Source organism: Anabrus simplex, chromosome 11 (genome assembly GCF_040414725.1).
Source record: "Anabrus simplex isolate iqAnaSimp1 chromosome 11, ASM4041472v1, whole genome shotgun sequence".
NCBI classification, from domain to species: Eukaryota; Metazoa; Arthropoda; class Insecta; order Orthoptera; family Tettigoniidae; genus Anabrus; species Anabrus simplex.
This window is the reverse complement of record NC_090275.1, coordinates 56823348-56848424: the sequence shown is the minus strand read 5'-3', so window position 1 is coordinate 56848424 and position 25077 is coordinate 56823348. Positions and strand designations below refer to the sequence as shown.

Sequence of the window (25077 nt, the reverse complement as noted above, 5' to 3'; positions counted from 1 at the left end):
CGTCATGGGCTTTGTTATTTGTTTAACGATATAATTCCCCGCTTATTTAGTACTTGCACTTATTATTCTGCCGTCCTTCTCCAAGCACCTCCAACAAACCGAAATTGATTGTTCATATTCATTCATTCAAATGCTTTCATTCCCCACCCTGAAGGGCTAGGGCGGGCCACCTATAGGGCAACAGCCTCTCTCTGGTCAGGAGATTGTTCTGAAAAAAGTTTCACTTCAACCTCCGAATAACATCAAGCAAATAGGAGATCTATCTATTTAAAATACAACGTATTGTGAATTCAAGGTAGAACTCTATTATGTTTATGCATGGATTGAACGTAATTCTAACATCTTATGCATACAAATAGGAAAGAAGTACACAGGAGTATCGCCTCACGAATTGATCGCTTCATTTCAATGAAGTCCAGCATGAGAGACGTTTGGAGCGGAGGATATGGTATCACAATCTTCCTCCTCTGCTGTGTGTTCGTCTCCATGCTTTGGTAGTCTCGGCGTCGACTCCGTGAACTAGGCAACAAGATCCCCGGGCCGCCGGCATTACCTCTTTTGGGAAATATAATCCAGTGTCTTGGTGGCCCCCATCAAACGTTCGCTACTTTTCACAAGCATTGGAGTCAAAATGAGGGATGCGCTTTTCGAATATGGATCGGGCCATTCTTATACGTAATTGTTTCATCTCCAGAAGACGTAGAGAAGATATTGGGGAACAAACGAGTATTAGACAGGGATAGATATATAATGAGAATACTCAGTAGGTTTGGTGGAAATGGTTTAGTCACATGTACCTCTAAAACGTGGAAGAAGCAGAGGAAGATGGTTGCTCCATCGCTGCAGAGCAAGTCTCTGGAGACTTACGTACCAGTGTTCAACAAACAAACCCGAATTTTAGTGAATTTATTAAAAGAATTTGCTGATGGAAACACGTTTGACGTCATGATACCATTGGTAGCGTGTACTGCTGAAATTATATCCGAAACTGCAATAGGTTCTTCTCTGAATGGTCAACTTAAAGAAGAAAACATCGCAGAAATGCTCAAGCGGGCGAATCATTTGATCTTAGAACGTATAATGAGACCGTGGTTGATTCTTGACACCATATACGATTTAACCACTTCGGGAAAGGAACAAAGAAAAGTGGAAGAACTTTTATGTAGAACAGGCAACAATCTGATAAGCAGAAAGCTGGAGGAATATCGGGATATGAAATCTTCTGGAAGTATAACCGATGAATGGATGAGCAAAGGGAATACCTTATAGATCATTATATCCGTACTTCGGATATTGAAGGTACTGAATTAGATGAGCAGCTGTTGAAAGACGAGGTGTACACCACTCTCGTTGCTGGGTCGGACACAACAGCCACCACCGTGTGTTACACTCTGATGTTACTAGGTTTGCATCCAACAATACAAGATGCTGTCTTTGAAGAACTGAAGGAGGTCTTCGCTGACGACTGGGAGAGGGATGTGACCTCCGAGGACGTGAAACAGATGAAGTACCTGTCTCGAGTCATCAAGGTAAGCGATTGTTATTATTTGGGGCTTTAGACCATAGTCCAAGCTTGGTTTGGTGCTGCTTTCCAAGGCAATCTTCCTTCTGATAACCTTTTAATGTCTACATTATTATTGCAACCAACATGTACTCTACTTTGTTTATCACATGTTTTATCTGCTGTTCTTACCTTGATCTAAAACTAATTGAACAAGTGCCGAATATCTTAAGCAGAGATTGCTTGTTACATCTGCTCCCATTCTCCAAATATGTATCGTCTAATCATTGTGGCGCAATATCTCTTCAGTAGTGATTTCATCAAAGCATTTCAATTTTCATATTCATCATAATGCCACGTTACAGGAATTACTTTATATTTCATTTTTAACAAATATTACACTCCACAGGAACGTCTTCAAAATAGTATTTCTATTACTACTATACAACTGTGCATTTGCTGGCGCGGCTGGACGAATATTGGGAGATGAAATCATAAAGGAGTATAACCGATGGGTGGCTGAACAAAGGGAATAATATTAAGTTGTTGTTGTTGTTTGAGTCATCAGTCCATAGACTGGTTTGATGGAGCTCTCCATGCCACCCTATCCTGGGCTAACCTTTTCATTTCTACGTAACTATTGCATCCTACATCAGCTCTAATTTGCTTGTCATATTCATACCTTGGTCTACCCCTACCGTTCTTACCACCTAAACTTCCTTCAAAAACCAACTGAACAAGTCCTGGGTGTCTTAAGATGTGTCCTATCATTCTATCTCTTCTTCTCGTCAAATTTCGCCAAATCGATCTCCTCTCACCAATTCGATTCAGTATCTCTTCATTCGTGATTCGATCTATCCATCTCACCTTCAGCATTCTTCTGTAACACCACATTTCAAAAGCTTCTATTCTCTTTCTTTCTGAGCTAGTTATCGTCCATGTTTCACTTCCATACAATGCCACGCTCCACACGAAAGTCTTCAAAAACATCTTTCTAATTCCTATATCAATGTTTGAAGTGAGCAAATTTCTTTTCTTAAGAAAGCTCTTTCTTCATTGTGCTAGTCTGCACTTTATGTCCTCCTTACTTCTGCCATCGTTAGTTATTTTACTACCCAAGTAACAATATTCATCTACTTCCTTTAAGACTTCATTTCCTAATCTAATATTTCCTGCATTACCTGCCTTCGTTCGACTGCACTCCATTACTTTAGTTTTGGACTTATTTATTTTCATCTTGTACTCCTTACCCAAGACTTCATCCATACCATTCAGCAACTTCTCGAGATCTTCTGCAGTCTCAGATAAAATAACAATATCATCGGCAAATCTCAAGGTTTTGATTTCCTCTCCTTGGACTGTGATTCCCTTTCCAAATTTCTCTTTGATTTCCTTTACTGCCTGTTCTATGTAAACATTCAAAAAGAGAGGGGACAAACTGCTGCCTTGCCTCACTCCTCTCTGGATTGGTACTTCTTTTTCAAAGCCCTCGATTCTTATCACTGCAGACTGATTTTTATACAGATTGTAGATAATTCTTCGTTCTCGGCATCTTATCCCAATCACCTTCAGAATCTTAAATAGCTTGGTCCAATCAACATTATCGAATGCCTTTTCTAGATCTACGAATGCCATGCACGTGGGCTTGTCCTTCTTGATTCTATGCTCTAATATCAGACGTAAAGTCAGGATTGCTTCACGTGTTCCTACATTTCTTCTGAAGCCAAATTAATCTTCTCCCAACTCAGCTTCAACTTGTTTTTCCATTCTTCTGTAAATAATACGTGTTAAAATTTTGCAGGCATTAGATACTAAACTAATGGTGTGGTAGTTTTCACATCTGTCAGTACCGGCTTTCTTGGGAATAGGTATAACAACATTATGCCGAAAATCGGATGGAACTTCTCCTGTCTCATACATCTTGCACACTAAATGAAATAACCTTGCCATGCTGGTTTCTCCTAAGGCAGTGAGTAATTCAGAGGGAATGTCATCAATTCCAGGTGCCTTGTTCTTACTTAGGTTACTCACAGCTCTGTCAAACTCTGACCTCAAAATTGGGTCTCCCATTTCATCAGCATCAACAGCCTCTTCATGTTCCAGAACCAAATTATCTACATCTTTACCTTGATACAACTGTTGGATATGCTCCTGCCATCTTTCTGCTTTGTCTTCTTTCCCTAGAAGTGGCTTTCCATCTGAGCTCTTTATATTCATACACCTAGATTTCTTTTCTCCAAAGGTTTCCTTGATTTTCCTGTATGCAGCATCTACCTTTCCCAGGACCATACAACATTCGACATCCTTGTACTTCTCCTTCAGCCATTCTTCCTTAGCTACCTTGCACTTTCTATCCACTTCATTCTTTAATCGCCTGTATTCTTTTCTGCCCTCTTCATTTCTAGCATTCTTATATTTTCGTCGTTCATCAATCAGGTCTAGTATCTCCTGAGTTATCCACTGATTCTTAGTTGATCTTTTCCTCCTTCCTAACATTTCTTCAGCAGCCCTACTGACTTCATTTTTCACGACTCTCCACTCTTCCTCTATAGTGTTTCCTTCAGCCTTTTCATTTAGTCCTTGTGCAACATGTTTTTTGAAACAATCCCTCACACTCTTTTCTTTCAACTTGTCTAGATCCCATCTTTTTGCATTCTTCCCTTTCTTCAACTTCTTCAACTTCAGATGGCATTTCATGACCAACAAGTTGTGGTCAGAGTCCACGTCTGCTCCTGGGAAAGTTTTGCAATCCAACACCTGGTTTCTGAATCTCTGCCTAATCATAATGAAGTCTATTTGATACCTTCCAGTGTCTCCAGGTCTCGTCCACGTATACAGCCGTCGTTTGTGGTGTTTGAACCAAGTATTGGCAAGGACTAAATTATGATCAGTGCAGAATTCAACCAGCCGACTTCCTCTTTCGTTCCTTTGTCCCAATCCGAATTCTCCTACTACACTACCTTCTCTTCCTTGGCCTACCACTGCATCCCAGTCTCCCATCACAATTAGATTCTCGTCGCCTTTTACATATTGTATTAAATATTCTATATCCTCATATATTCTTTCGATTTCTTCATCATCCGCTGAACTAGTAGGCATATAGACCTGCACTATTGTGGTGGGCATTGGTTTGGTGTCTATCTTGACGACAATAATTATTTCACTATGTTGGTCGTAGTAGCTTACCCACTGCCCTATTTTCTTATTCATTATTAAACCAACTCCTGCATTTCCCCTGTTTGATTTTGTGTTGATAATTCGGTAGTCGCCTGACCAAAAATCTTGTTCTTCCTGCCAACGTACTTCACTTATACCAACTACATCTAACTTTAGCCTATCCCTCTCCCTTTTCAAATTCTCTAACCTACCACAACGATTCAAACTTCTAACATTCCACGCTCCGACTCGCAGAATGTCAGTATCCGTCTTCCTGATGATCGCCCCCTCTCGTGTAGTCCCCACCCGGAGATCCGAATGGGGGACTAGTTTACCTCCGGAATATTTTACCCGGGAGGAAGCCATCATCAGTACATCATTCATACAGAGAGAGCTGCATGTCCTCGGGAGGTAGTTACGGCTGTAGTTTCCCGTTGCTTTCAGCCGCGTAGCAGTATCAACACAGCTAAGCCATGTTGAGTATTATTACAAGGCCGTATCAGTTATATTAAGTTATAGATCATTTTGTTCGTACTTCCTAAACTGAAGATGCTGAATTAGACGAGCAGTGTGGTTAAAGACGACGTATACTCCGCTTTGATTGCTGGGTCGGACACAACAGCTATCACCATGTGCTACACTCGGCTGTTATGTCGTTATGTGCGTTATGTCTTCTGGTATGGCCTAGATCAAATTTGTTATTTTCATCAACCTGCCTTAGTCTGATTTGATAATACGAAAGTGAGTGGGGTATGAGCGATGCTAGTAATGCTATTCCTTCTGCAACCAGTCCGTATTATGAATGGTGTGAAAATGTCACTCATAGGGTTGTTTGGCGCATGGATTCCAGTGTTCTTGGCAGAATGATACGTAATAGCAGCTTCTAGCTCGGTAAGGAAAACAAAGGGCTACCTCATTTCCCTGGTATACCTCTTTAATGACGCCTATTTCATCTATAACTGTAGATGGAGGAGCCGTTGAGGATCGTGGGCTAAGTACCCAACATATGTGTACAGCTCTTACGAATATTTTGATACCAATAGTATGGTTTTGAATATTAATCCATGGGCTTAAACATATGTATTTAAGTGAGTGTTTATTTTCCGATTTTCGCATGCAAACACAAGTATTTTAAGTCAAAAGCCATTCCTGCAATTTGTTTTCTCCTCCAGATGTGATATTCGATGCCAATACTGTGGGGTTCAAGCCCTAATGTCGGTAGCCCTGAAAATGATTTTCCATGGTTTTCCATTTGCACACCAGGCAAATGCTAGGGCTGTATCTTCATTAAGGCCACGGCCGCTTCTTTCCCATTCCTAGGCCTTTCCTATCCCATCGTCGCCATAAGACCTATCTGTTTCGGTGCGACGTAAAACAAATAGCAAATATGTATATTTAATATGACAGGAAAGTGGTAAACATGTCATTTGTAACTTCATTTTTATACGAGGATCAGTGGTAGAGTGTCGGCCTCCGGATCCCAAGATAGCGGGTTCAAACCTGGCAGAGGTAGTCGGATTTTTGAAGGGCGGAAGAAAGTCCATTCGACACTCCATGTCGTACGATGTCGGCATGTAAAAGATCTCTGGTGACACATTTGATGTTTACCCGACAAAATTCATTAAATCTCAGCCACAGACGCCCAAGAGAGTTTCGGTTTACTCGGTCTGCCGTCTAGTGGGCCTCGAGTAAAACGGAACGTCGAAATTGACGAGCAGACAGCCAGATGGCGTCAACTTGAAATGTCTGCACACGGTAGCTGAGGCCATACGAATATTATTATTATTATTATTATTATTATTATTATTATTATTATTATTATTATTATTATTATTATTATTATTATTATTATTATTATTATTATTATTATTATACGTGAACAAATTATAACATGATTTAATATTAAAACATATAATAATGACATTCAAATATTTAGCCAAATTTATTAGTTTTATGAATATTTGATTACAGTGGGAAAAACAGGTAATATTTATGATATTTAAGGAAAGATGGCAATGCTAGTTACACATATTTAATTACTCAAAGTGCATTTTACACCGAACACTTTGAAAGATGTATTGTACGGACATGATGGTCGCTTATCTCCATTTAAGTCCAGCTCCATGGCTAAATGCTTAGCGTGCTGGCCTTTGGTCACAGGAGTCCCGGGTTCGATTCCCGGCTCTGCCACAAAATTTGAAAAATGGTACGGGGTCCACTCAGCCTCGGGAGGTCAACAGAGTAGAGGTGGGTTCGGTTCCCACCTCAGCTATCCTCGAAGTGGTTTTCCGTGGTTTCCCACTTCTCCTCCAGGCAAATGCCGGGATGGTACCTAAATTAAGGCCAAGGCCACTTCCTTCCCTCTTCCTTGCCTATCCCTTCCAATCTTCCCATCCCTCTACAAGGCCCCTGTTCAGCATAGTAGGTGAGGCCGCCTGGGCGAGGTACTGTTCCCCCTTCCCAGTTATATCCCCCGACCCAAAGTCTCGCGCTCCAGGACACTGCCCTTTGGTGGTAGAGGTCCTCGCTGAGTCCGAGGGAAGAATCGACCCTGGAGGGTAAACAGATTAAGTTATTATTATTATTATTATTATTATTATTATTATTATTGTTGTTGTTGTTGTTGTTGTTGTTGTTGTTGTTGTTGTTGTTGTTGTTGTTGTTGTTGTTGTTAAACTGAGCATGTAACTGTGAGGTTTGGCTTACATAGCTTTTAGCTGGCATTCGAGAGATAGTACATACGGACGGCATCGTTAGTAGCTTAAAATGTGGTTTTCTGTAGTTCTTTTTTTACTATGTAAGTACTGAAGCTGTACCTTAATTACGATGAGTCGGTTTGCGAAAACATGTTCGACACACTTGATGCAGGGCTTTCTATTTAACATCTATAAAAACCTAGATTATGATGGTGAAGTAGAAGAAAGTAAAACCGATGTCGGCGTGTAGCCTAGGCCTGTCGAATAACACTAAATGATCTGCTCAAAGCTTTACGTCTCCGTCCGACAGACGAATAACTATCAACAGCGTTATATGCTCTCACTCTATCTATATCAGCACTGCAAAGATGTTTAGAATTTAATCTAGGCTGTTAGTACGCAATCCAGTGATCAGACATTTTACACTATGCTGAGAGTCAGCTCAAGAGCTGAGAGAAAGTATCCTTCCGCGTATGAGTATGTCCCTTGTTTCTTTCCCCTTCGCGTCCCGGTTTTCCTTCTCCGCCAAAACTGGCTTATTATTAACATCGAGCCTCTATCTGACACACACTTAATTCTCAAATAGTGTAGCATCGAAATAAATTATTTCTTTTCACATCGTTGTACTTTGATTACGTACAATACCTATTTATTCCTTTATTGATCATGTAAAACCTACAGATTACTGACGAATACCGAGGCAAGAGAAGCAATGTTTATTTTTATTTCATAATGCAATTTGTGAGGCACATGGAGACTTACACGCTCTCGCTCGAGACTCTCGAGACTGACGTCGCAGATCTCGAGACTCTCGAGACTGAAGTCGCAGATCTCGAGACTCTCGAGACTGACGTCACAAATCTCGAGACTCTCGCGAGAATCTTGAGACTCTCGAGACTGACGTCGCAGATCTCGAGATGACGTCGCAGATCTCGAGACTCTCACGAGAACCTCGAGACCGACCCTCCTGTAGTGCAAGCTGTGCGACGTACCAGTAACTACGACTGTAAACTTGACAGTATATCATTGGCAGTTATTGCGTAAAATAACGTTTTTATATGAAAACGTGTGTGCCAATACATTTTGTTAAAAGCCTGGAAAAAGTACTGCATGTTCAACTATGAACTCCTTAATACCATTAACGAAAGTAAAAGCAGAATGTTAGTATCTTAAACTGTTCGCGACTTATTTGGGGTGGACATCTTATCTGAATAATCTTGCATAATTTGTGAAAAATAACTGTGGATAGGATGTACACCTACTTGGATACTAGATGCGTGCATTATTCGAACTTGAGACGGGGAAGATGTGCTTTGCTACATATGCAACCCCCATTCCACGCGAGTGGAACGTGTAATCTAAAATGCCCGACTTTGCTCCAATTCTTTCAGCAGGGGTGATGGGCAACGCTCTCGAGACCGATTCTCGTGTGCTGCGAGCTGTGCGACGTCCCAGTAACTACGAGTGTAAACTTGATAGTTATCATCAACAGTTCTCATATGGAAACGTGTGTGACGATAAATTGTGTCAAAAACCTAGGAAAGCACTGCATGTTGAACTATGAGCTCCTTAATACCATTAACGAAAGTGAAGACAGAATGCCAATATCTTAAACTGTTCACGAGTTACTTCAGGTGGACTTCTTAGGTGAATAGCACGTATAATTTGTTAATAACTGTTATTAGGATGTAAACCTATCTGGATGCCTCACAATCGTTGTCGGCAGGGTAGCTTCTTGTGATTCAGACCGGGCCGGAGGTGTTCTGTGAATATTCCTCTTCATTTATATTATGTGTGTTTAAGTGCCGGATCATTCCAGAAGTACTACTGCTGACGTATTTTACTTCTTTTTATTAAACAACACAGCGGGCTGTATATGTGGCATCTCTTCAAAATAACAGACATCCACGACTTACGTTGCATTTCGGACATCGTCTTCAAGTTGCCGCGTACAACTAGACACAATTACACATTGCACTGTCATGTAACGAAGTGCCTTATTATTATTATTATTATTATTATTATTATTATTATTATTATTATTATTATTATTATTATTATTATTATTATTATTATTATTATTATTATTATTAATTAACAAATGCATAGCAAATGGGACATATCCCGGTGGCAATGGTCACTTACAGTAGTGTAATAATAACCAGAATACTGATGTGGGCAAGTTTTCTTTCGTAAACAGGACCATAAGGGATTGGAATAAATCACCTACAACAGTCTTTGATAGATTCTCTTCCGGTATCAAATCGTTTAAGATGATGATTAGTACTAGTGTAAAGTAAAGGCTGTAAACGACGGACACTGAATTTGTGATTTTCTCCTGGATTTAGAATGTTAAACTAGTAGTATTTCTTCTAATATTTTCTCTCCATGGAATTGCTTGTGTACTCTTGTTGTTGTTGTTCCGAGGTATCTGTGGAACAGCAGAGGTGAAAGAAGGTGCGGGGGTGAACGGGCCTCAAAATACGAAATTAAAGTTAAGATAAAATTTAACAAGGTTATATTTTCTTTTCAAAATCAAGAAATAACAAGCATGGCAGGTACAGAGTAGCAAGGCAACAAAAGTACAATTACAGTATTTACAGGATTTGGGCTTCGAGCCCCGAACTCACAATTCTTGAGCAATTAGCCCAGCTTTACCCCAAAACAAGTTTCAACAGAGGGGCAGAAAACCCCATTCATGCCCAGGAGCACTTGCTCCAAATTACACAGTAAAGCCTCCTCGAGACACGCAGAACCAAATTTCAAAAAGAGCAAACCGCTCTCAACGTTCAAGCCTATAAAAGGCCACACCAAACTCAACTTTCAAGTTGTCCTCTAAGGACATAAACACAGGGGTAAAAATACCCAACCTACTGAGGCCTATTAAGTGAGGAAAGGTTAATTACATGGCCTCTAAAATACCAACTTGAGAGGAGGCGATCTGCACTCCTAATACATTTGTTTAAAACCTACTTGGCAATAGGCCGTTAATGCAAAGGCTAATCCCATACTAAAGAGGTGACTTTTAGAAGGAAACAATTTACATTACGATAAGGAAGAAACGGTTGAGAGAATAAGTTCACCTCAATACAATATGAGTGGGAGCTCGAGAGGGTTAAGCCCTCTCTATCCCAATATGTAGTTAAAACAGAAAGAATTGATACCGAGTGTCTTTACATTTTTAAAGGAAAGTTACATGGAAAAGGCTTCGGACCTGCCCCGAGAGTTAAACTGCTGAGCTAGCAAGAAGAGAAGTTATTAAAAGGCCATTACCTTGTGGATGAACTACTGCCCGAGGAAAGAGGCGCTTCCCGCCCCCTGCTACGTACTTTACACACTGAAAGATGTTACAGAAGTGGCGCGGAGACCCGAAAATCAGCAGTTTATATACTCTCGCGGAAAGTTCGAGGCGTTTCAGGAATGAGAACACCCTCCCACAAGAATTTTATTGGCTAGGGTTAAGCAACATATCCCCGTTGAGGAAGATACACCTGATTGGTCATAAATTAATTAAAGAAATTCGGGATTGGCTAAATTCAAAACAAGGGGAAAGAAAGGGTTATACAGCTAACTTAGACAATAACAGAAAGAAATTTAACAAGGAACAAACTTTTGAAATAAAAATTTCTCCAAAAAACAGTTCTTTCACTTCGCACTAGGGTGCACCATTGTAGTTCTTCAGTAGTGTCCTCTAGAAGAGAATGTTCACACTTCTTACTACAGGCAAAACAAAAATACATCGAAAACGACCCAGTTCAGAAACTTCAAAATTTCCAAGTAGTGACATCTTCTGAGAAACTTGAAAATTAACACATTAGATAAAGTTCAGACTTCCTCCAGTAGGGGAGTTTCAACTGGCGCAAAGTTTGAATTAGCGACGTGGAGGTGTACCACCCGGTACAGTTGTAACTGTTGGATAGTTATGTTTTAACTTTAATATCACATGTAGTGTTGAGCTAGTAGTAAGTTCAACCTATAGTATTGAAAGCCATAGTGTTAAATAATGGAAATACTTAATTTGTGTGTGAATTTGTGTATAATGATGCTGGATTTAGAAAGTTAAACTAGTAGCATTTCTTCTCATATTGTCTTTCGTTGTTGTTGTTGCCGTCGTCGTTATAGTTGTAGGGTAATGATGGTTTAACTTCACTTTATTATCACTTGTAATGTTAAGCTAGTAGAAAGCTCTATCTTTAGTAATGTAAGCGGTAGTGTTAAGCACTGGAAATACTGAATTTGTGTATGATGATGCTGGATTTAGAATGTTAAATTAGTAGTACTTCTTGTAATATTTCCTTTCCATGGAATTGCTTGTTGTACTCTTGCTGTCGTTGTTGGATAATTATGCTAACTTTACATATGACGCGAATTCTCTATTATATTGTAAGGAATTATTTCCTTCGTCATCAAAATATCGGTAAACACAAGCAGTGGTCATAATATGATATTGCAAGTGGGGTCTGTTAACGATGTACACCTACCTGTCGAAAGAATTGGAGCAAACCCAAGCATTTTAGATTACACATTCCACTGATGCGTAATGGTGGTTGCATATGCAGCAGGGCGCATCTTGCCTCGTCTCGAGTTCGAATAATGCATGCCTCTAGTATCCAGGTAGGTGTACCTACAGTAGCCGTCAGTTTCTGTACTTAGACTATACATTCGTGTACTTACCACTGCATCCAATGCCTGAATGAGTATCCTTTATAATTATGCTATACTGCGTAAAAATAGACCTCGCTAGAAATGAGAGAAATGAACGCCCTAGTCGCTTGTTAACACGTATTTACGGAATGAAGAAGGTGCGTGGTTTGCAATTCGCATACTAAGGGAAAACAATATTCAGCTCCGTTTACCTGTAAGCCTACGACACGCTGCTCGCCACACAATGCGGGGACAACGCTCTCGAGATCTCTCGAAATTTCTCGCGAGAAATAGTGTCCGCGCTAGTCTCGGGAAATCTCGAGATCTCGTCTCAGACTCCCCATCACTAGTCAACAGGGTAGCTTCTTGTGATGCAGACCGGGCCGGAAGTGTTCTGTGACGATTCCTCTCCATTGATATTAAGCGTTTGTAAGTGCCGGATCATCCCAGAAGTATTTCTGCCGACGTAATTTACTTCTTTTGAATAAGCAACACAGTGGGCTGTGCTATGTGACATCTCTTCAAAATAACTGACATCCTCGACCTACGTTGCGTTTCGGACATCGTCTTCAAGTTGTCACGTACAACTAGTACAATTTCACATTGCACCGTCATATATCGAAGTACCTAATTATGACGGGAATACTCTATAACATTGTAAGGAATTATTTCCTTCGTCGCCAAAATATTGGTAAACACATAAATTGGTCGTATGTTATTGAATGTGGGGTCTGATAACGATGTTCACTTACCTGTCGAAAGAATTGGAGAAAACTCAAGCATTGTAGATTACTCATTCCACTCATACGTAATGGTGGTTGCATATGCGGCAGGGCGCATCTTGCCTTGTCTCGAGTTCGAATAATGCACGCCTCTAGTATCCAGGTTCGTGTACCTACCAGTGCATACAATGCCAGAATGCATATACTTTATGACTATGTTATACTGCGTCAAAATAGACCTCGGTAGAAATGAACGCCGTAGTCGCTTGTTGACACGTATTTACGAAATTGAGAAGGCCCGTGGTTGGCTATTCGCATACTCGGCACAAACAATATTCAGCTCCGTTTACATGTAGGCCTACGATACGCTGCTCGCCACACAACGCGGGGACAACGCTCTCGAGATCTCTCGAAAATTCTCGTGAGAAATAGTGCCTGCGCTAGTCTCGAGAAATCTCGAGAAATCTCGAGACCTAGTCTCAGACTGCACTTCACTACTTACAACGAAAAGTATGACGACATACGTATACGATTCCGCTCCCGTGCAACGACTGTCTGTGGCAGTTTCTCATAGTTCAACAAGCTGAAAACCCACCTGTGAGTGGGATTGCAAAATACAGTGTTTCCAGGAATGTTGCGAATATTGTAGCCTCGTCATTCGGAAGGGAAAAACGAACTCATGATCCCCTCATGACAACATTACTGCAGGTATAGGGCAGTTACGAATATAAAGTAATGTACAAATTATTTATTATTATTATTATTATTATTATTATTATTATTATTATTATTATTATTATTATTATTATTATTATTATTATTATTATATGCTTTTGCTGGCCAGACGTAGTGTTTATAGTGCACCATGCCTTCTAGTACAGACTAGAGTAATATTGTTACTTTTATTGGACTGTCTGTCTCATCCTTGGGTTTGACAATATAAAAGATGCTAGTAATACTACTCCTTATGCAGCCATTCCCTGACATAAATGGTGTGAAAATGTTGTTTATAGGGTCGCTCGGTGCAAATATTTCAGTGGACTTGAGAGTGATATGCAATAGCAAATTCTGGCTCAGTAAGGAAAGCAACGGAAAACTATCTCACTCTTCGGTAATACCTAAGCTATCTATGACAGTTGATAGTAGAACTGTTGAGGATCAAACCAGCCTTTAGGCTGAAGAATGAACATATACATTATTATTATTATTATTATTATTATTATTATTATTATTATTATTATTATTATTATTATTATTATTATTATTATTATTATTATTATTATTATTATTATTATTATTTAATAATTAAGTTATGTTCAACCCCACCATGTGTGTTTGTGGGCGCGCGTAGGAAACAAACCCTACAGCATTCAAAAGAAGTCTTCAAAGAAGTCCTATAATGCCCCAAAACAAGTTCTATAATGTCTACTTGAAGAATATAGTTTAGCGTCCGCTCTAAAACCTTAGCGTAGCATTCTATACAGATATTGCATATCAGCCAACTTGCTTTGGAGCCCTTGCGCTAGAAATCTAAAAGCTAGTGTAGGGAAGAGCAGCCTACTGAAGAAGGAAAAAGAATGTGCCAGAACTGTCTCTATTAGTTCCAATGTAGGCCTACAGCAGACGTCTTGTCTGTAAAACAGTTATTTCACGAGTCTTGAAAGCATCGAACTTGGGTTTTTAACGTTGGCACTCCCTCTGTCAGGTCATCCCCTCTCCAAACTCCAAAAGTGGACTGTGTACCTCTAAAAAACATCCTCTAATATTATTTTTTTTCGACCGGGTGGCACCACACCTTTAATAAAGCACTCAGCCGACGCAAAAAATCAAATAGGCCTAACAACAAGAGGAAGTCGGTCTCCCCTATAATGCACACCTGTATTCCCCATGATGTTGACCCAACGCTCCCGGAAGAAGACATCCTCAAGGAACTCCGTCCGACCGGCGCCTACTGTGCCGACAGACTGTACCAAGGCGGCGCACCCACAAGGAATGTACTCTTCTAATACCCATCGCTGGAGGACTATTACAACATTCTGGATAATGGTGTATATATACGAAGACAGCTGCATCAAATAGGAGAGACCCCAGCGAAACTATTCGCCCAGCTAATGAAGGCACTTTCCACCCCCACTACATGCACATCACATCACATCAACAACAGCCGCCCTCTCCTTGCACCTCCCTGATCACCATCACTACTACCACCTCCATGCATTCCACCTCCAACGCTCCCACTACCACAACAATTACAATCCACCCCTCTCCCCTGATGACATACTCCCCCACCCTCCCCCGCCTAGGGCCAGCAGGATGAATCAACGACGCCGCCAAACGAAGAAACTGTCACCCAAGCAGACAATGCACGACTACCAACACCAGATAATGCACGACCGCCAACTCCCCCACCACAGCCCAGTCAGAACAACATACACAGCTGTGTTGCCTGTGGTGTGGAACCCAACCTACCAACAGCAGCAATCCTCCAAGAGCTCCAACAGGCAGGACTCCCGGTGCAGAGAGCCATTAGGATCCGCAATGATGATGGACCAACGTACCTAGTACGCCTCCACCTGCCTACGCCTGAAGACGTCCAGCGCCTAATCACCCAAGATGTATATCTTAACGGCCGTCACCACCGGATAGAACCGTCCCGTTCCCCTCCCCAAACTCCCAACCAACCTAAATCACCCCGCCATCGTACTCGCCCCCGGCCTGCACCCCCTCTTCAACATCCCAGTCCACACTTTCGCTTCCCACCATCTCCACCCAGCAACTATCCACCACCTCCACCTGGAAACATCCCACCACCCCCACCTGGAAACTTCCCACTACCCCCCCCCCCAACAATAAAGCACTGAGGAACAACACTTCCCTTAGCCAAGAGGTCAATCCCCCACACACGTTCACATAACACATCACCGTTTCCCCCTCTTCCAACTCCTTCCATCCTCCAAACCCGCCAAATCTCCTGGCCAGGGAGAAGGCGTTACCTTCTAGGTGGCCCGCCCCTCCCCTCCGGGTAGGGGAATGAAAACCTTTCCTAGGTCCTAAGTCTGTCAGGTCCGCACGCCTGTTGCAACATAGTTTTAACATCGCCCACCAGAGAGCAGCACCCGAACCCACTTGGCGTAACAGCTGTCAAACACAGTCACACCCAAGCCCTCGGTCGAACCCGAGCCCGTACAAGCCTGCACACATAGCCAGCCATCCTACTTTTCAAATCGTCCGCTTCCAAATCTGTTAAGTCGGCCATCCCTCCGTCAGGCTGGCACACCTTACCTAGTTTTCCACCAGAGCGCAGCATAGGCCCCCACGTGGCATACCAACTGTCAAGCACAACCGCGCCCACTTTTCAAATCTTCAGCGCCCAAATCTGTAAAGTTGTCAAACCCTCCCTTACCGGGCGAGTTGAGGCGCGCGGCTGTGAGCTTGAATCCGGGAGATAGTGGGTTCGAACCCCACTGTCGGCAGCCCTGGAGATGGTTTTCTGTGGTTTCCCATTTTCACAGAAGGCAAATGCTGGGGTTGTACCTTAATTAAGGTTATGACCGCTTCCTTTCCATTCCTAGACCTTTCCTATCCCAACGTCGGTGCTACGTAAAGCAAATAGCAACAACAACAAACCCTCCTTTCGTCAGGTTGACACACCTGTAGCTACCTAGTTTTCCAGTAGACTGCAGCACGCGCCCCCACGTGGCATGACAACTGTCAAACACAGCCACGCCTACTTGTAGCCCTTGCGCTGGAAGCTGGTGTAGGGAAGGGCAGCTGCTTAGGTTAGGTTAACGCATGGTCAACGTGAAGTTAAGCCTACACTCTTAGCCATGTTAGGTTATGCCCGCAAATGTAGCCAAAGCTCCTCACTAAAGTAGCCGGAAGCCTACGAGCTGGTGTAGAGAATGGCAGCCGGTTAGGTTGACGCATGGTCAGCGTGAGGTTAAGGTTGCATTCTCAACCAAGTTAGGTTATGGCCACGCACATAGCCGAAGCTCCTCACCAAAGTAGCCCTTGCACAGGAAGCTGGTGTAGGGAAGGGCAGCCGGTTAGGTTAACGTATGGTCAGCGTGAGGTTAAGCTTGCACTCTTAACCAGCGTGTAAGATTATGCCCACGCACGTGCGCAAGCACACGCCGCCCCTACGTGGTGTGACAACTCTCAAAGTGATGGCCTTCAAATAACCACGTCCACTTTTCAAATTTCTCGCGCGCTGTGACGTCACACGCTCTCAGCCAATCAGCGTTTAGGCTACTACCGGTACAGCCTCTCCCCCCTACTACCATGGATTAGATTTGACCGTTTTTCTTGCGATATGTTGAACTGAAATAAAAATGTGATAGTGTACAACAGGCATAAGAGGAGAAAGCACTATAAACAAACAAACGAACCTTACGAGCTTTAAGTGGAGAGCAGCGTTTGTTTATCTTTCTGCCGCGGCCACATAGACTTCACGCCCATGATTCCGGGATATAGATACTTTAAATTGTTATCAGTCAAATAATGTGGAAACAGGTTTCAAATTAAACGTGTACGCAAGGAATAATGGGAGGACTGATGTATTTTCTCGTTGCTGTTTCAGGAAGCCATGCGGTTATTCCCTGCAGTTACGGTGATTGCACGAGAAGTCCAGGAGGAGTTGGAACTTAGTACCTGCACGCTCCCCGCAGGCTGTTTGTGTTTGGTAGTGAGCTATTTCGTCCACCGAGATCCTCGCTACTTTCCGGATCCTGAACGTTTCGACCCAGATCGCTTCTTGCATGAACGATCTAAAGACCGACATCCATACAGCTACATACCATTTGGAGCAGGACCTAGAATTTGTGTTGGTTTCAAGTACGCCGAGAGAGCCATGTATGTTATGTTGGGAACAGTGTTGAGAAAGTACCGGGTATTGCCTGTTATAACTCATGAAGATCTTCAGAAACTAGAACTTGGATTAGTTCTCAGGCCAGTTTCAAACTTTCTGATAAAAATGTTACCTCGGGAACAGCCAACAACAATGACAACAACTGATACACCACTTTGAGATAAATGTCCTCAATTCTTCTTTGTTAAAAGCTTCACTTTTTAATTTTTTTTTTTTTGCTAGTGGCTTTACGTCGCACCGGCAGAGATAGGTCTTATGGCGACGATGGGATAGGAAAGGCCTAGGAATGGGAAGGAAGCGGCCGTGGCCTTAATTAAGGTACAGCCCCAGCATTTGCCTGGAGTGAAAATGGGAAACCACGGAAAACCATCTTCAGGGCTGCCAACAGAGGGATTCGAACCCACTATCTTCCGGATGCAAGCACATAGCTGCGCGCCCCTAACCGCACGGCCAACTCGCCCGGTACTTATTAATCTTATGGCATTTAGATGTAATATTTCGGGGTCAGTATAGTAATTATTATCATTTTCTATGCATTTACGCCATGACGGTATAGCTTCACGCAAGAGCTCAAAATGTAAATATTATCAAATTAAGAGTGCCGGCCTCGCGGTGTAGCTGTAGCGTGCCTGCCTCTTACTCTTAGGCCCCGGTTTCGATTCCCGGTCAAGTCAGGTATTTGTACCTGGATGTGGGGGCTGGTTCGAGGTCCACTCAGCCTACGTGAATACAGTTGAGGAGCTAACTGACGGTGAGATGGCGATCCCGATCTAGAAATCCAAGAATAACGGCAGAGAGGATTTGTCATGCTGACCACACGACACCTTGTAATCTGCGGGCCTTTGGGCTGAGCAGTGGTCGCTTGGTAGGCCAACCGAGCTCGATAGCTGCAGTCGCTTAAGTGCGGCCAGTATCCAGCATTCGGGAGATAGTAGGTTCGAACCCCACTATCGGCAGCCCTGAAAATGGTTTTCCGTGGTTTCCCATTTTCACACCAGGCAAATGCTGGGGCTGTACCTTAATTAAGGCCACGGCCGCTTCCTTCCCACTCCTAGCTATTTCCTGTCCCATCGTCGCCATAAGACCTATCCGTGTCGGTGCGACGTAAAGCAACTAGCAAAAAAAAAATGGTAGGCCAAGGCCCTTTGGGGCTCTTGCGCCATGGGGTTTGGTTGGAAAAAATTAAAAATGGTGCATTTGGTGCTCCAAAAAACAAATATACAATAGTAGATTTCACTCAATCAATCAATCAATCAATCAATCAATCAATAGTCGTTCTGTTCATTGCTGAGCATCGTGGCCTCATTTTCTTTTATCATTTTAGTGTTGCAACCTTGACGAGACGTCTCCATTCAGAGCGGTCTTCAGCTTTTCTTAATGCGTCGTTATCTGAAGAGGCAGGATGATGCAATTTTGTGTGTCAAAAATCAAATGTAGTAGAATTAAGGATGGTACATTTAGTGTTCCAAATAGCAAGTATAATAGAATTAAGAATGGTTCATTTAGTGTTCCAAAAAGCAAGTGTAGTAGAATTAAGAATGGTGCATTTAGTGTTCCAAAAAGCAAGTGTAGTAGAATTAAGGATGGTACATTTAGTGTTCCAAAAAGCAAGTGTAGTAGAATTAAGACTGGTACATTTAGTGTTCCAAATAGCAAGTATAATAGAATTAAGAATGGTTCATTTAGTGTTCCAAAAAGCAAGTGTAGTAGAATTAAGAATGGTGCATTTAGTGTTCCAAAAAGCAAGTGTAGTAGAATTAAGGATGGTACATTTAGTGTTCCAAAAAGCAAGTGTAGTAGAATTAAGACTGGTACATTTAGTGTTCCAAATAGCAACTATAATAGAATTAATAATGGTTCATTTAGTGTTCCAAAAAGCAAGTGTAGTAGAATTAAGAATGGTGCATTTAGTGTTCCAAAAAGCTAGTGTAGTAGAATTAAGGATGGTACATTTAGTGTTCCAAAAAGCAAGTGTAGTAGAATTAAGACTGTACATTTAGTGTTCCAAATATCAAGTATAATAGAATTAAGAATGGTTCTTTTAGTGTTCCAAAAAGCAAGTGTAGTAGAATTAAGAATGGTGCATTTAGTGTTCCAAAAAGCAAGTGTAGTAGAATTAAGGATGGTACATTTAGTGTTCCAAAAAGCAAGTGTAGTAAAATTAGGAATGGTTCATTTAGTGTTCCAAAAAGCAAGTGTAGCAGAATTAAGAATGGAACATTTAGTGTTAAAAAAGCAAGTGTAGTAGAATTAAGGTTGGTAAATTTAGTGTTACAAAAAGCAAGTGTAGTGTAATTTCGGTTGGTAAATTTAGTGTTACAAAGAGCAAGTGTACTATAATAAAGGATGGAAAATTTAGTATTCCAAAACGCAAGTATACAATCTCCTTCTTCCGCTCTGAATAAGTAAGGGGCTCAGTGCCAGAGGGATAAATCCTACAGGTCCTACGAAAAGTTTTAGGACACCTGCATATTTCAAGAACGTGATTCCTGTCCTCGATCCTTTGGTCTCAGGCATATTATTTTTACAGGGAACTGGTACACATTTGCTAAAAAAAATTATTGTTTTGAAGTTTTTTTACATTTTTGTTTATAATAATTGGAAAGAAAATAGCTAATTTTTAGTACATGAGGAGAGCTGGAGAGTACAATATAGGGATTACATTAATAAGTTTTGTTATGGCGAAACATGAATACCTGTAGAATATTTACAGTATAATTGTAATAGACCAACAGAATATGTTTCCATTAAAAATACAAACATTCCCTGACCTCGGCTGGACAGGAAACCCCTCAAGGCACGTTACGTTAGAGTGGGATATTCATTCTACAAGAAGAATCAAGGTAAAGGTAAGGGTGTATTCTGCCCGAAGGCAGGTCCGAATCTCCTCAGAGGTGTGCCTGAACCGGAGTTTACGTACGGTAGGGTAGCCAGTTCCTTTTCGCCCCCCATTCCCTTATCCCCACCAACAGCGCGTGGCAACCCATCCATATCTTGACCACGCCCAATGTTGCATAACTTCGGAGATCTCACGGGATCCGGTGTTTCAACACGGCTACGGCCGTTGGCAAGAATCAAGGAATACTGCTTTATTTTTTGAGTGAAATATACAATGCGTTAGCTATAATTTGTTTTCTTATTCTGTATGACATTAATTTTTTCTGCCACGAAATTCAATAACACTTCTCTCTTTTCGAAAGTCTTTCTTTCTTCGCTTCTGCTCAATAGCAGATAAACTTCATGACAAATTATTTGCAAACCCCGAATGGAATTTTTAAAAATGTTCATATATCGACAGTGGCGGCAGCACGTAGTCATTTGTTTTCCGTGCGTCAGTATGAAAAAATTTAAGGTTCAAATTCAGGTGGAAACGAAAACTTAGTTTTGGTAAACCTTCGTCTTCTTAATCTGCTTACTCTCCAGGGTTGGTTTTTCCCTCGGACTCAGCGAGGGATCCCACCTCTGCCGCCTCAAGCGCAGTGTCCTGGAGCTTCAGACTATGGGTCAGGGATACAACTGGGGAGAATGACCAGTACCTCGCCCAAGCGGCCTCACCTGCTATGATGAACACGGGCCTTGTGGAGGGATGGTAAGATTGGATGGGACAGGCAAGGAAGAGGGAAGGAAGCGGCTGTGGCCTTAAGTGAGGTACCATCCCGGAATTCGCCTGGAGGAGAAGTGGGAACCCGCGGAAAACCACATCCAGGATGGCTGAGGTGGGAATCGAACCCACCTCTACTCAGTTGACCTCCCGAGGCTGAGTGGACCCCGTTCCAGCCCTCGTACCACTTTTCAAATTTCGTGGCAGAGCCGGGAATCGAACCCGGACCTCCGGGGGTGACAGCTAATCACGCTAACCACTACACCACAGAGGCGAACTTTGGTAAACCTAAATAATAAATTCTGTGCTGAATATAGAAAGCATAAACCGAGATAATGATATTATCCAAGTTAAAGCCTCTACACACGACCCAATCTGCTGGGCCCGATCTGCAGGCTAGTTGGCGCGGTAAATCGGGTGCTGCTCTACACACGACCCAATTTGCTGGGCCCGATCTGTAGGCAGTTGGCGCGGTAAATCGGGTCCTGCTCTCCACACGGCACAATCTGCAGGGCCCGACCTGCAGTAGGCTGGCTCGCTTTGGCCTGGAAACGCGTGATCATGGCTCCTTCATTTACTAAATTTCAAAAAATAGGAATTGCATTGACTTTGTTGTCATTAAAGTCGATACGAAAGAGAATATATTGGGCTAAAAGGTGGTTGTTACAGAGAAAGAAATTGTCATACAAATATTATGAAAGAACTAGAATCATTCGATTTTAGAAATTTTCTGCGAATGGATATCGACACTTTCAATGATCTGCTCTACCTGGTGGCACCTTTAATAAAGAAATAAGACACTGTAATGGGGGAAAGTGTGAGTGTTCAAGAGCGATTAATCGTGACTCTAAGATTTTTAGCTACTTGAGCGAGTTACAGAGATTAGCAATTTAGTGCAGCCGTGTCACCACAGCTTTTGCCCGGCTCCATGGCTAAATGGTTAGCGTGCTGGCCTTTCGTCACAGGAGTTCTATTCGCGGCAGGGACTGGAATTTTAACCATCATTGGTTAATTTCCCTGGCACGGGGGCTGGGTGTGTGTGTTGTGTTCATCATCTCACCCTCATCACGACGCGCAGGTCGCCTGCGGGAGTCAAACCAAAAGACCTGCACCTGGCGAGCCGAACCCTTCCTGGGATCTCCCGGCACTAAAAGCCATATGCCATTTCATTTGATTTTACCACAGCTTTTGTCTAAAATCGTTCCATAAACATTTTGCGCTATTTTCAATAGTCTGGAGGGATACATAAAAGTAAGTGATTAAAATATACATTTCTTTAATGTAAGAGTATTTATTTCTGAAATTACATATGAGTAGAAGATACGAGAAGAACCTAACCTGAAATTATAAACTAAATTAATCTAGACTATATTATTGTATATAGTGAACTATTAATCTAACTGAATCTGCTCACTGCCCTCTGAAACACGTCACACGTGCTAGGTGGCGACGAGGCAACTGATAGCTTATTGGCCGACTTCCGGAGTGTAAGGCTCCTTTTATACTTACATGCCACATGCTACATGCCACATGCTTGAAGCCAGGCATGTGGCGTTCGCACTTGGAAAGGACCCTTTTATAGTTTCGTATCTGTCCAGCAGGTACAATGGCAGATTTTACATCTAAAGTATTCGCAGCTGCATACCTCTGCGAGATAATGGCAGAAAAAAAAAGATGAAAAGGCATTTCAGTTTTCATCCTCTGAACATTCAAATATACAGTATATGATAGGAGCTTTCAAAACCCTTTACACTGACCTACGAGAGGACAAAACAATATTTTTAATTATTTTAGGATGACCCCAAAATCATTTGATGAATTATTTGGAAAAATATAATGTCAGTTCCATATTACAAGAAAACACTTCCTGTCCATTCGTCCAATAGAGCGGTTCTGTGAAACTACAATCTACAGATGTATTAAATACAAAGAACATTATATAAAATACCATGTAAACAACTAAATGTAAATTATTTCTAACATTATGTTTGTAACTTTAGCTTTGAGTAACGTTAATGTCCTTTGTATATTGCTGACTAGTCATTTCACATTTAAAACTATTCAGAACTTGCTGATTTCCAAGAATGTGTAGATTCATCTAGGCAAATATATGATGGCCGGCGTTGATGTGGATCATTATAGTAAATTTGGAATTGCCCTGGATCAGACAAAGATGTAGAAGGTTGGTTTGGGAAGACATCGCTCAATTGGGACTGACCCGAATCGGTTTGGTTTCGAGAGTGTGCATTATATGAATATTTCTTCATACGTAGGGGTGATAACGCTGCAGATTTACTCCCACGCCTTATTCCGGAGATCTCGATTTTTGTAGTCTTCGTTACCTGGATCCCATAATACCGATCTACACTGCATTGGCTAATGAGCAGTTCCGTATCTAGTCCAGCATCCATTGTCCTGGTTAGCACTAGACTACACCACAAACTGTACTGAACCGCCCGGCATGAAGCGTCAACTATAAACATTCCCATAAGGTTTTGGTCCCACCCGCGCGGCGTGACATGTCAGGCGTGGCGGCCACCTGCTCGTCCCGACCCGCCTCAGTCACATGCCTGGCGGGTGGAAGCGACCGCGAGACGGGAGCAGGTAAGTATAAAATGGTCCCATTTAAACAATGTTAATTCACATGCTTGGCGTGTGGCGTGTAGCATGTGGCATGTAACTATAAAAGGAGCCTAAGTTGGGAGATTGTGTGGTCGGCCCGACCAACTACCCGACATGAGTTTTGTCGGCCAATCTGGTCCCAACAAACCTACACACCACCCAATCTGCAGGGATCCAGTTTTTCTTTGCAACGATGGCAATATCATTCGTCGACGCGGAGATAATATCAGCGTTCCAAAACAGCGACGGGTGTGAGCGCAAGTACACGTCCAGCGCCAGATGTTTTCACGTCAAAATACAATTTTAATGATAGAGAAGATTGAAACAATGGGCAGACTGAAATATACCCGAGTTGTGGACCAGCGCATGGAAACAATAACAGTTCTAAAATCAGCTGATTGGAGTTGTTAATGCAGCTCAGCTGTTTTCCCTTGCGTCATATGGTCACGTTCTTTCTTAAGAATATCGCACAACTGTGTTTTGGGTCACAGTATCACGCAGTGATGTGGTATGTCAAGTGAGTGTTGAGCAATAAATAGCATATCACATTGGCGGATGTATCAGAAGGATGTGAGAGAGTTATCTCCTCCCACACACTGAAAAAAAGTTATTCAGTCCAGAGGGTTATACAAGGGGGGGAAGGGAGTGGTGGCGTTTACAGATTTTTACCTCCGCCTACCCCCACTTGAACATTTAATCTTTTATAAAAATATAAATAGAAAACAATCTGTAATAAATATTATTAGCTGAATATATTTCATACTTTCTCATATTCAAATAACATATTCAAAGGCCAACGGCCGTGTTGAAACACTGGATACCGTGAAACCTCCAAAGTTAAGCAACATTGGGCGTGGTCAAGATTTGGATGGGTTGCCACGCGCTGTTGGTGGGGGGTAAATAATATCGGTAAACAAATACGGTTAGCTTACTGGCCTGCAGTCGCTTAAGTGCGGCCAGTATCCAGTATTCGGGAGATAATAGGTTCGAACCCCACTGTCGGCAGCCCTGAAGATGGTTTTCCGTGGTTTCCCATTTTCACAACAGGCAAATGCTGGGGTGTACCTTAATTAAGGCCACGGCCGCTTCCTTCCCACTCCTAGCCCTTCCCTGTCGCATCGTCGCCATAAGACCTATCTGTGTCGGTGCGACGTAAAGCAATTAGCAAAAAAAAACTTACTGGCCTTCGGTTGAGAGGGTCTCGAGTTCGATTCCAGGCCGGGTCGAGGATTTTAACCTTAATTGGTTAATTCCTACGGCACAGGGGC

The 25077-nt window shown here is 42.2% G+C and overlaps 1 protein-coding gene across 1 annotated transcript; it reads left to right on the top strand.

The window, feature by feature from the left end:
• Nucleotides 1-669: 669 nt before the first annotated feature.
• On the top strand, nucleotides 670-17745 carry LOC136883131 (cytochrome P450 4C1). The gene is given in 3 exon segments (XM_067155315.2): nucleotides 670-1263; nucleotides 1266-1529; nucleotides 17299-17745. Coding segments are annotated over 3 exon segments (1224 nt in total). The 5' UTR covers nucleotides 670-750.
• Nucleotides 17746-25077: the final 7332 nt, after the last annotated feature.